Source organism: Electrona antarctica (genome assembly GCF_951216825.1).
Source record: "Electrona antarctica genome assembly, chromosome: 14".
Lineage (NCBI taxonomy): Eukaryota > Metazoa > Chordata > Actinopteri > Myctophiformes > Myctophidae > Electrona > Electrona antarctica.
The window spans coordinates 26,103,111-26,117,079 of NC_136795.1; the positions used below are offsets into that span (position 1 = coordinate 26,103,111).

General features: G+C 43.7%; 1 protein-coding gene across 2 annotated transcripts in view; it reads right to left on the minus strand.

The window, feature by feature from the left end:
- camsap3 (calmodulin regulated spectrin-associated protein family, member 3) overlaps positions 1-13,969 on the minus strand; it is a 40,152-nt gene that overhangs the window by 10,627 nt on the left and 15,556 nt on the right. For both annotated transcript variants that reach the window (XM_079519533.1, XM_079519532.1), the window contains exons 4-5: positions 4,938-5,078; positions 1,755-1,841 (exon numbers count right to left, since the gene is read on the minus strand). In XM_079519533.1, the coding sequence (XP_079375659.1) occupies positions 1,755-1,841; positions 4,938-5,078 (228 nt within the window). The remainder of the gene's footprint in view (positions 1-1,754; positions 1,842-4,937; positions 5,079-13,969) is intronic.

Sequence of the window (13,969 nt, forward strand, 5' to 3'; positions counted from 1 at the left end):
GCAAAATATGGCATCGACCGGGTTAACGGTATTGGAGATTAGCTAGTAACAGACAGACGGACGGCTGGACACACACACGGACGGAGTGCAAAACATACTCTCTCCCCATGCCTTCGGCCTGGTGGAGACAATTACATGAAATGAAAGGAGAGGTAGGCAGGCAAATGACAGAAGGAGAGGGACCTAATCAGAGCAGAGCCGTGTCAGTAGAAAGTGGGACAAGTGGGCTCTCAGGAGGCAGAGAGACAGTCAGAGAGAAAGACAGCCAGCGAGAGAAAGACAGACAGACAGACAGACAGACAGACAGACAGACAGACAGACAGACAGACAGACAGACAGACAGACAGACAGACAGGCCTGTCTGTAATCGCATTATCACAATAATTTGAGATAATCGCAATTATTTTTGTATAATCGTTTTATTTCTTTATTTAATAAAAAAAAAGTAATTTCTTTGTATTTTGAAGTTATTTGTCATATATTCCCTGTGGAACTTTTGATTATGAAGCTTTAAAGGCCAAACAGAAATGTAATCTTTCTTCATATGTTCCAATATTCAATGCCAAAAAACACAATTAAACCGCTAATCGCAATTATTTGGGTGACAACCAATCATCAACTTAAATGTTGTAATCGTGACGCCCTAGTATAGACAGACAAACAGACCGAAAATACTGAACTTCTCCAACAGGTAGCAGGGAACACAAAGAGCTTACTGTCAACACACACACACACCCCTCTGTCTCTCAGGTAGGACCGGAGAGACAGGATGCAAATGACATGCACAGACCTGCGTCGTGTATCGATGGTGATTCAAGATCCATTCAGGTGAAAACAACAAACCCCCCCCCCCCCCCCCTCCCAAAACCCCAGCCATGGCCTCAGCACGGTGCAGTTCAATGCAGATGAGGACACATGAGGCATGAGGGGGGGATGGGGAATGGGGAAAACAGACCTGGCCATCAGGGAAAGAAAATTAGGTCGCAGTGGTTTATGAACGAGCAGCGGAAGGAAGGACAGGAGGAAAAGCAGGATGGAACTTACAGGAACAAGTTTCCAATACCAGCGTGTAGGACACTGTCGGAGAAGGAGCGAGAGCAGGTAGAGAGGAACGAGAAACGAGATAAACAGACAATAAGACGGATAGGGACAGGTATTACAGATACATGAGAGAACTGGAAAGTCCAGGCAAAGCGTTGATAATGACAGTTAAGAAGAATTGACAAAACAATCTCTTGTTTACACATTAACTGCTTATACACTTTTGGTCAAATACCAAAAATAGAAGGTCAGACAAAAGCTTGTAGATCTGCTATATTATTGGCAATTGTGTGCCTGTTTTAGTAGAATGTTCACCTAATGATGACATACCCAGAATAGGGATGGTAGGGTTCATGCGGTTAAAATACTCCCCACATTTGTGTGTGTGTGTGTGTGTGTGTGTGTGTGTGTGTGTGTGTGTGTGTGTGTGTGTGTGTGTGTGTGTGTGCGTGCGTGCGTGCGTGCGTGCGTGCGTGCGTGCGTGCGTGCGTGCGTGCGTGCGTGCGTGCGCGAGAGAGGCAGACGTATTAGCAGAATCAACATAACTCGATAGCCTTCAGACTTCAGACTGTACATAATGCGTGTGTTCAATGTAGAATATTTGTTGAAAGACCTATGTACATAAGCATGGTTACAGTAGATTATCACGTGTGTGACGAGTACAACAACAATTAGCTTGCATAAATACACTGGGTACGTAAGTGAAAACTTACTGAGGGTTGCACGGACTGGGGCTCCGTACTGGCCTGAGATGGTTCAAACTGGGTTCCTTCGCTTCCTTCTCGCAACTTCTGGTTTAACTGCATGACAAGTATCATGTATCCAAAGTTCAGTTTCACAAACAATACACGCCGTGTATATAAAGACCAAGATAATACATTTTATTTTGATTTGAATGTACAAAGAAACATTACATTAGTGTATTGGGTAAAACAATGTTTTTATATTTTGGTCATTAATGGGTTAAGTACAGTACAATATTGCTTAAACAACATACCGCTCCTCTGTACTCTGTGTACTTTACCTAATGTAAATACACGTATGTAAGGAATGCTTGTTACAAAAAAACAACCAGGATATGTTTAAGTACAACAACACAAGGGAAACTGAAGCATCTAGGAGCCATGTCTAAGGCCTCGGCTACACCTATATTTCAGCCACACGCAAACGGCATTTTCGGCCACTCAAACGGAGGTTAATAAGTGAAGATTTTCCAAAATATCCGGATCAGTGGATCTGTGTAGTCATACGAAATGGAGCTTTTGAGAATGGATGACGTCACCGCTCATTAGCGCATGTCATTTTTGAGTGGTGCAAACCACTCCAACGACCAGCTTTGTCTGTATGTTTGTGTACGTGTCCGTGTACCTGTGTACGTGTCCGTGCACAGGCGAGCATGGTTACCATGGTTAGTGTGTGACGTCACTGACATAGCTGATCAGGCTATATAAGACCTTGCACCACTCAGTTCACACGGGTGTGATTTTTACTATAATTAGATGAGAATTGCAGCTTGCGCCTGCATGGAAACTACACGGATATCTATCCGATTGTTGCGTATCTATCCGCAAAGGGCGCACCATTGACTGCATTCTGTTGTCACTGTGCCTGCGGAGTCCCGAGTCCGACCATGTATGTGCGTGCATGAACGCTGTTCCCGAAATGTCCTTTATTAGCCTACATATTATAACGTGACATATATTTATTTATACACCTTGAAAACTGCCACTCTCTCCACAAGGCAAGGTCACAACTGGTTGCGGACGCGACTTGCCACTTGCCAGAGCAATGATGATAAAGTGTCTATCATTGGGTGTAGGCTATGAATCAGATATTTTTAAAATAAAGAAGATCAAGGGACTGTCGGGATTTGGAGATTTACGCACAGCGGCACTTGAGCGTGACATGCATTGCTGACAGAACAGAATGCAAGAAACATGTTCCACTTCAACTCACAATTAAGGTGGCTTTTAAAATGCGGTAATTATTCATTCACACTAAGTCTGGCAATAAGTGTTATAACTACTGGAGTATATACGAAACAAATAGATTTGTACATTATACAATATACACTACTATATTAGGGTTACCGATAATTTAGCAAGTTCAAGGTCTTCGTGTTAGGATACTCAAATGTGATTCTTATTACTAACCTTATCAGCCATACTGTATATCCTGACACGTCAGTCAATGCAAAGTCTTTAGGGGCCTTTTTTCCACCTCTGCAAACAAGTGCACTAGTAGTACATAAAGTACATGTAACAAATGTATTGGTGCATAATAGTTGCACATTATTGCACTGTATTTAGCTAGATGTTGGATAGGAAATTGTGGAGGGCAGCGATCCAGGAATCCCGAGTTGGTGTTGGCTAGACCTCACTCTCGCAGCAAACTTAGCTAGATAAGGTAGTGCATCTGCTCAGCATAACTTTATTTTAAGTATTCATGTTCAGTTTGAAAGCTCTAAGACAGCCAACAGGGGGTCCTCAGAGTTACTACAGGGGGGCCGCCAAATATTTGGGTGATAGGATATTTTTTTTTACATTTTTTTTTACATTAACAACTTTAACGATAGCATTCCTATTTAGCCAAAAATTGCCTCAAATCTGCGAGAGGTTCGGTGGGGAGCGGAAAAAGAGCAGACTAAGTACAGAGTGAAAGCTCAAGTGTACTGAGTAATGACAGTTGAAGTGGTTAAATGTCAGAAAATACACATGAACAAGAATCCAACATGATAGTGCTGTCAACCAAGTCTACAGTATGACGCTATCTAGGAAATCTATGAGAAAAATAAATCTACAAAAATATGTACAGTAGTAGGGGGTCCCTGCTACATGGCTCTCTCAGCTAAGGGGTCCTTGGGCTGAAAAACGACCCCCGTCTAAGAGATTCAAGCCTGTAGTGTACCATCACACAATGGTGGACAGGAACAGTAATTAGTCCAGTGTGGGGAGTTGGTTAGACTAAAGTGCATCTGCGGGGTAGATTGTTGTATAATTGTTGTAATGTACTTACAAAAACCCATCCCAACAACAGTTCCTCCTTTGTGTAATAGCATGCTTGCTCCCAGACTTGAATCTCTTTTGCCTAAATTTATGCTTCGGACGGCGGCGTCACGCGCCAAAACCAGCTGGATCTACAAGCTCACAACACATCGCGAATGAGACATGTTATGAACTTGTAGATCTGTTACTTAAAGCTTTAAAATGGGTAGACGTACCCTACGGAAGCTGGTAAATCCTCTGTAATATAGAGTAGTGTAATCATGATGTACAGATGCAGATTTTACGTGCACTCCATTCTATAATAGCACACTAATTCCCAGGACCCAGACGCTTCAGATGTCCTTGTTTTGCTGTCGTTTTAAACAGCTGCTTGAATGTATCCTAATGTTTTTTGTTTTTTTGCAAAATCAGTGTTAGAACAAGCATTCCTTATGCCCTTACATTTGGGTAGGCAAGTACACAATGTTCCATTATTTAAGAACAGAGTATCAGTGTGTTATGGCGTTGTGTTCTTTGTTTGTGTAGCTGGATGGATAGCTGGTTATGGTGCCAGCCATACTGTGGGAGATCAAGATGACCTGACATCATAGAGACAATGATATCGTCTGTCGGGTGGAAACCTCATACTGTATGTCAAAAAAACGTTCGTTTTCAGTATTCAAATTTCAAAAACAGCAAAAGTAGCAGATCTACAAGCTTGAGCTTGCAGATCAGCTACTTTTGAGGCTCTTGTGTGACGCTGTAGCATGACCGAGTAGAAGTAGTAGAAGTAGGGCGTTCATTTACGTCGGCAAACTACAAAAAGTTAAAATATGGAGATAGGAGGTTTCTGCCCGACAGCAACGATATGCATGTTGCCACAAACAGGCTGACGCTCCTTCCGCTCCTCACCCCGTTAACCCAATGAAGTAGCGTCTCCTCCCAGCTGGAGCCTCCACCCAGACGCTCTGCAGCCCCGCCCGTCTTCACCGCCGCCACCGTCTCCATGGCTCCCACTGCCATCAGGGCGTCCATCACTGCCAGGTGAGCGCTCTGCACCAATCACATGAGGAGAGAGGAGGAGAAGAAGAAGAAGGAGAACAGTCAGGGCCGGGGTGGAGATGCAGAGAAAGCCAGACGGCCTTTACGGCCTTAATCAATTGTGGCTAACTGGATAACCGCTGGCCTGTGGCTTGCTGGCAGCTCTACTGGTCTGGCAGGGGAACGTTACAGCCCAGAGATAATGCAGTAAAGGCCAAGGGATCACTCAGGGCTTTCGGTGCCAACTGGGGGTATTACCACCTAAAGCCACCAGGGGTCTCCACGGGGTTACATCTGAGTCAGCAGAAACATTGACAACATGGAAGCTGGTATGAGAGTCCACACAGTGAGCACGTGTTGTGTGTGTTGTGTGTGTGTGTGTGTGTGTGTGTGTGTGTGTGTGTGTGTGTGTGTGTGTGTGTGTGTGTGTGTGTGTGAACTTTGGATGGACATCTACACTATCAGTGAAAATAATTGCCAATATATGCTATGATAACATGAGGCCTGTCATTCCTCAATTCCCTTCCATTGGTGGATGTACCTTCTCTTCTCTCTCGGTTCCCCTGTCTCCTCTCCTTCTACCTCCTCTGCTGTGCAGTAAATTATGTCCGTATGACTCAGATGGGACAGACTGCAGAATAGAGTGAGCGCTGTAACTGACTCACCAGGAAGCATTCGAAAAAGAACAGTATTCTCTTCCAGAAATAAGAATTCCACAACTCTGTTTTCCTGTTTCTGTGTGTGTTTGCATGCACAGGAAACTCACAGGATGAAAAACCAACACAACTATCAATATTTAAGCATCACATGGCATAAGAGATTGTCAATGTTACAGATGTCAAGTGTCTCCAAACTTTCCATCGCAACCAACAAATACATTACTGCCTTTTTTCTCAGTGGCGATAATCCATTACGGAGCCTTTTACCAATGGCCAGAGCCCATTAAAACACACTACCAACATTATCAGCTCAGTTAGAAAGAGCGCCCTAAGTCCCATAAGATGGTTAGCTCATTAACCACCATGTTCCATTCACGCTACACAGAACATGTACTCTTAAGTTCACCATATTGATCTATTGCTGCCTTCAACATAGGTTATCCATTTGTCTGAAATAGCTGAGCTAGCTGAAGAGCACATGATTTATGATTAAAGTAAACACAAGTATGTCCCATTAAGAATCCTAAAGAGGAACAGTGACCTGCAAATTAAAACTAAATCAAACACTCCCGAGTCCTCTCCCTTTGTATTTATGTAGTTCAAGTTGGCTGCAGTTAGTCACCAACCCACCATTGACTGGAACAAACTTTCACCAAACATTCAGAGTGGATGTATTATCTATAACAGCTACACTACATTAATACCAGGCAGGGTAACTGAAGAGGGTCTGTAATCTGACGTTGAGAAGGGGCTTCAGGAGAGGCTTCGTCTAAAAGCCAGCGACCCCCCCACCCCCCCAGAGCATCACAGACCCCCCCAGATCATCACAGACCCCCCCAGCCATACCCACCCTCCAGAGCATCACAGACCACCCCAGCCATCCCCACCCCCCAGAGCATCACAGACCCCCCCCCCCCCCCCCCCCCCCCAGCCATCCCCACCCCCCAGAGCATCACAGACCCCCCAGATCATCACAGAGCCCCCCCCCCCAGTCATCCCCACACCCCAGAGCATCACAGACCCTGTCAGACACTGGACACCATCTGCAGGTATACTGGACACCTACCCCCACTGTGGTTAATTTAACACCCAGGATCATTTGAACACCCAGCTTTACTTGCAGAAGGAACGCAGGCCTGTACCCGGTCTTTTGATATTCAAACCATGCAGTGTACTGTACATCTTCATTTTGCACAACAGGATGATATACAGTAAGAGTATTACAGCCAGTGACTTTGGCATATGCCTTGGGAATGTTGCTGTGAAAGTGCTTACTAATGCGCCTCCAAGTCGAAAAGCATTGTGCATTTTATAGTACTTGGCAAGTAATGCTGATAATTCTTAGCCTCCACTAGATTTAAAAGCTCACTGAGCTTACACAAATCCATGGCACTGCAGTATGGTTTAATGTTAGGGAGATTATATTAGTTTACGACTTTACGTCGCTGTCGGTCGTGTCCAAAAATGACTTTGACTTTTCAGGAAATGGAAAGAAAATAACCTGTGTACTAATGGATCGAACTTCATTGTTATTTTTGTTTGTTGTCGTGTCAGTAGTTAAATATTTATAAAAACTCATATGGACATATGGGATGTGATTATAAGCTCGACAAAGTAAACTTATTTCACAAACTCTATTTGCAGACATAATATTCACCAGTTGACAGCAGCACAGGGACCCTCCCTCTTCACTATTGGCTAAGTGCAAGAAGCTCCCAGAGTCCCAGTTATAATAATTAACTCCCGCCGATGGGGAGGACAGGCAGGTCACCAAAGCATTCTTCTTATCACAGCAGGGCATTTCTCCAGTCCCTCAACCTCCAAGTCTGAGCCTAATCTGTGTAAACTAGTGCCCGATACCTTTTACTACTTTACAAATTCCATGTTGTTAGAGCCAAGGCATTCTTAACCTCTAAAGCTGGATTTATTTTTCAAGACAAATGTCGTGCAATCTGTTGCTTAGCAAAAATAACGTAACTGGGGAAAAGAAGTGTGGACACATCGGTCGATAACACATTATTTTGGCTTCACAGTGCCCCATATGAAGGTGGACGGTGATGCCGTTTCTCACATCAGATCAGGCCTGTCTGCATGTCTGTCTACTCAACCTTGATGTAAAGCGCTGACCCGGGCAGCTCCAGTCAGAGCAAGCGGAGGACAGGAGTCAGGACAGGGCGATGCTAGCAAAGGCCTGTCAGATAGCATTGGATCTGGCCCTCTAGATGACTGCAGTCAGGCAGTCAGAACAGCATGGGGCCTGGTCACTAGTCTCTCTTACCCTGCAAACAGCCAGGGCTAGAGGGAGAGTTTCGCCCAGTATGCCTGTGCGACATGTCTTGTCCATTTAGTGGAAAAAGTCTGCAGTACTACAGACAGTGACAAATGGGCAGATACAGGGACAGCTGAGGCACAGAGGTTTGTCTGTAGACTGAGGAATGCCAGGGAACCACCAAGAAGTGACCGGTTCAGAAAACCATTATACGGGTCAAATGATTATCGTTCCAGTCAATGATCATAATTTTTACAATGATCTGACATGCTTGCCATTTCATGTGATGCATGCACTCTTCTGATGCAGCCACCGCTCTCTGAAGAGGTGAAGCCTTGCAGTCTGGCTCAATGTCACGCCTGCAAATTAAATGATGGGATCGGTTGAAACATTGACAACGACTGATGAGGGAATAGCTAATCAAGGGGAGAGGTGCGGGAAACGGAAGCTCCCAGAACCGAAGCATTTGCCTTCACCGTGTGGCATAAAGGCTGTTTTCCCATATAGGCAGAGCATGCTCGAGTTATGCAACTCACTCAGTATGTCACAAAGAGCATACAAAACTAAATAAATGCTAGTCATCATTTCTCTCTCTCTCTGCAGTTGACCTGCTAAATAAGGCTACTGTAGACTAGGATCAACTCATTTAGCAACTGTGTTTTTGATCTGGTCAAGAGAATCAGTGGAAACTAGAAAAAGTGCCCTTCTGGGCACCAGGAGGATAGGAGTGTGTGTGTGTGAGACGCATGGTGGCCTGTTGTAGCGCCACCATGAGGCTGATTTGAAAACTGTCAAGTGGCATTTCTTCCAAAGCCTAGTGGGAATATGCATGCACAGTTTCACCACAAGCGGACGCTGCGTTGAGTAGTTGTGGCGATTTGTTTAGAAGCCAATCGTAGCCAATGAGGGTCTTGATCACATGACTATGGAGAGCATGTGTACCGATTTGCGTGAAATTTGGATAAAATCTGAAGGAGTAATATTAGAAAATGTCTTTTACATATGTCGGCCTCCTGGTGACGCTATAAAGAGCAGATGTGAAAAATTCCAGGCAAAGGTTTTTCCTTGGCCTCTACGGAGTTGGCATATAAAGTTATCCACAGATCCGTGCAGATAGAGGTAAAAACACTTTTCGGCCAGTTATAGCGCCACCACTGTATCTGTGTAATTATCATGTACTGGTGCTTGTCATCTGGGATGCTCTTGCATTGTTTTGTATTGCCATTTTATCATTGGTCCTGGGGTGAGGCCAAATATGATTTTCCAGCTGTGTTGACCAGGTTATGGGATTATACAAGGAGGCTGCTGTTAATTAAACCAAAACTTACTTAAGCCAAAACAATGAATCTCAACTCATCCAAGCAACAAATTAAAATATATTGGCTAGACTAGCAATTTCTACAACATGAAAGAAGCAGACGATAAAACAGTTAGGAGCGAGAGAAGAAAGAGAAGAGAGAATTAGAGCCCGACAGGATATATCGTTGGGCTACGTTAGACTTCTAACATTATGTTGTTCCATTCTGGCATTCCATTGCACAACCTAAATTAATGAATGACAAAAGATCATCCAAACGCTGTCTGCGGTGCACTCAAGATAAGTCATATCTTGATAACCAGCCCATTTAAATCACAGGTGTTATGTTTAAGTTCTCATACAGAAACTGAAACCCTCATCTTTAAAAACATATGCATGACACAGGTACACATTCTGCTATTATACGCCTTTTTTGACGGCATTGGTATTGGCAGATATATAGACAGTGTTTCCCGATTTGTAACCACTCTCTCTCTACCTGGTGTACCTATTTTGGGCATGTCATTGTAGGCGAAATAAAAATAGCAGATCTACAAGCTCACAACACGATGCAAGCTTTTAGACCTGCTATATCTGAATTTCTTGAATAGGACTTAAATGTCTAAATAAAAGCAACGTTCAGTTTGTGTATTTTACATTAACTTGTTTGTTTGGTTGCTCATTGTATAATTAAAGTTAATGTCTCTCTAGGTCGTCCTCAGACGAGCCCTCCATCATTGCTTCCAGTCATCCAGCATTCACTGCCGTGTAGGAGAACAGACTCTACCGTTGCGTAGAAGAAGCTGAGTTTGGTTTGACGGGGGAGGTTGGAGTTCCATACACTGGCCATGCCATTCAGGCCAGGGCCCTCCATGCAAGTGCCTTCCTCACTTTCAGAAAATAACTAATGTTCTTTTCATACATTGAAGTTTAATACATAGTAATTTGTTTTGATCCATCAAATGCTATTTGCGTTTATTTGAATTAATTTGTCTGCTTATAAGTTCTTGTTTTTCTAGTTGATTTCACAATTTTGCACTTCATTTTACAACATATCGGTCAAAAGATCACAAAACTATGATCCAGGACTCTCCAATATCGAGATCAGCATTGGACCCAAAAATATGGCATGGAATATGGCATATGCGCTCTACAGAGGATGAGCATTAAGCAGAGAAGAATGAAGGCCTCAGTGAGAATGTTGTTGTTATGCTGTACAGTAATTATTCTGGAGGGAGTGGAGAGAGGGTAATTCATTACCAAAGAGAGGAATGAAAGGGGAGAAGCAGGGGGGCCTTGTGGATTCCCTGTTGCCAACGCTGGAGAGCTCCGCTAAGCCAAATCACAAGTTTCCCTAATGAGAGAGGAGCGAGGAGCAACTCTGGAACACACAGCACACAGCCTTCCAGCCGGATCACCATAACAACCAGCTATCTGACCCACAATGCACCTTAACACAAGCCTGCACACAGTAGTACTCTCAGCTTAACAACACCGGCTTGCCATTTGGAAATGCCTTGCTAGCTTAACATGCCATTTGGATATGTCTAGCTAGCAAGCAATACAGGATAGGGGCAGGAACGAGCACCGGTGTTGGAGAGGTGCCGACTACAGAGAAGATACAGCAAGTGTGAAGGAAAGCAGTCGCACACTCGTAGCCACGATGAAAGGAAAGATGCTGAGAACCAACCTGACAGGCAGAGGGAAATGAACATCGACCAGCAGAAAATAAATCATCGTCATTAATCCCATGTCTGCTCATGTCAATAACAGCACAACCAAGCCGGAAGTAAAGGCACCTTGCTGGTCATTATGTGTGATTATGAATGATGAAGGCTAAATCTGATTATGTGTGAAATATGATTTAACCCCATCCCACCCCAGTGTAGCGACTGATGCCTATTACGGGGAAAGATTGAGACATGGGGATCAGGCAGGTCTGGGGCCCGATTTGGGGTGTTGGATAGAACATTACCATGCCGACTCACGGCCCACGGTTCTATCAGCACTGATACGCCTAACTGCTTAAAGCAAGAAAAACTAGGTTAGCATTATTCCAATCCCCATCTGGATAAGGCCAGCACATTATGAGGTCTGGCAACAAGCTTTTATTGTCTCCACTTGCAAAAAGAAAAAGCATAATTGCCAGCCCACGCGATTTTTCCGTGACAGAGCAAATGTTGCGAGACAATGTTTACCATTCCTGATCCGGGGATAAGAGCGTGCCAGTGCTAATTTCAACTGAGCTTTTGATTGATGCTCGCTTGACCGAAAAACCTGCCGACACAGCAGTATGGTTTGAGACCAAGTGTTCAGAGTGCGTTAGCACTGCTAACGGCTACACAACTGACTTCATAGCAGTAGCAAATATAGAAGTATGGTGGAACCACTGACAATAGCTAAGGTTTTATAATATATAAATATAGAAGTATGGTGGAACCACTGACAATAGCTAAGGTTTTCCCTAGTATAATATCCATTACATTTTAACACTTCAACTTTATATAGCAGCTCTCTAGAAACAATGATGTGACATATAGGTTTGACGTTTCCGGAGATGACGCTAGATACATCCGTGGTCCTCGCTGATGGGTCATATGCGGATGACAGTCCGTCTGGCTGGCAGATTATCCCTAATCTTCACAGTCAGATCTTTATCCTCAATCTGAGGAGTGATGGGGGGCTGGGCCACCAGGGAAAGACTGCCAGCTACCAGGGCATGGCAGAGATCTGTACAGTACAACTGTGGTTTATTTCAGAGAAGCCTCTGGGTGTACCTTCTTCCACGCAGCGTTCCTTTTCAGGATAACTACTAGACACGTATGGATTTGCACGTCTGTCTGATGCGGCATTGGCTGAAGTTTAGCTGAGCCAGACTATCAATGATGTGAGATTTGCCAGTTATCAAATGATACCGAAGCCAAGGTCAACAGTGCATGCATGGCATGACACATGAAATACTGTTCAGAGTGATTGAACAGGCACAGCTCGTGTCGGTGTCTGTCATGTGTGCACTGTGTCTTCTCCCATTTCCTCCTGAAAAGTAACTGTTTTGGACACGCAAGGTCTCCACCCGACGGCACTTTGAGCTTTGATATGCAGTAAAGCAGCAGATTCCATCCTGCTGCTACAAAGTAAAGCGGTTTATTGGCCAAGGCCCGCATTGATGGTCCATCCTCCTAATGCTGCCGCATGACCCACTTTTCCCTGCCTGCCACACTGCCAATCTCTCACACACACACGCCCGCCCGCCCCCCCCCCCCCCCCCCCCCCCCCCCCCCAGATGAATATGTATTTGGCCACAGACTCACATCTGAAAATATTTTGTGCCAGTGACCCCATAAAAAATTTATTGTTATAAAAGAATAGACGTTTCAAAAAGTATTTATTGAAAGACCTTTTAAGCCTTGGGCGAAGCCAACTCAGATAGTGAAAACAATTTGTTGGGTCTTACAAAGAAAAGCAAAAAAACAAAAAAAAAAGTGTTGTACCCTGCCCTTTTTTTCTTCTGCACTTGATATTTTATTCTTGTATGAATCTATGCTGTCTTTTAACTAGAAGAAACATAATTTCTGCAATTGGAAAAACAAATAAAGCAATCTTGATCTTGAACTAAGTGGTTAAACTGATTTTGATGTTATATTAACTAATTTAGCTGGGTGGGGACCCCCCAGAACTTCAAGGACCCTTGAGGGGGTTAGCTGTATGCTCTCTCACATAGCACTGCAGCCAACTGCAAATGCAGCTGCAGTAACAGACAGTTTGACGATTATGCAAAAATAATTGAAATCAATCATCTCAAACAATTGCAATCAGACGATTATGTAATAATTGTGACGCCTACATAGCACTGCTACCAACTGTAGCTGCTGCAGCAGCACTAATAGGCCTTTGACAGTCAAAAGCTTATAGTAGTCTGGCCTGATAGCAAGCATCACCCACAGCCGAGACAGAATACACAGTCATGAGTCATGACATGTACCCACCCTGCACATAGGGTATAGTACATGTACCCACACATGCATGCATGCACATAGGGTATAGTACATGTACCTGCACATAGGGTATAGTACATGTACCTGCACATAGGGTATAGTACATGTACCTGCACATAGGGTATAGTACATGTACCTGCACATAGGGTATAGTACATGTACCTACACATAGGGTATAGTACATGTACCTGCACATTGCACAGACAAAAAGCTTGAACAATTTGTCTATCATATTACTGCCATACCATGCTAATGGAATGCTGTGGGATACACACCATACTAGTACACTACAGTATCATTGTCATAGCCACATTGTTGTAACCACTTACTGGTTTTTACCAGCAAATCAATTCTAAGTACCTTGAGGCATGTATTGTACAGTAGGAGCATTCAGCAGGTGAAACTATACCACAATTTCCTTTGCCCTACAGTGCTCTTCTTATTATTTATCACCAAATAAAATCAACAGTTCCAATAGCGAAGATAAGACTGCAGTTTCAGTTTCTTATGAAATCTCAAATCTGTAATTTACATAAAACAGAAGCTATGACAATATGTTTAGACAATAAGGCGAATAAAATGAACCTAAAAAACATGCAAGCTATGGTGTACAAATTGATAGAACAATCCAATGTATTAGTTATATCCAAAGCAAGTGGAAATGGTCTGACAGACTGAGTAGC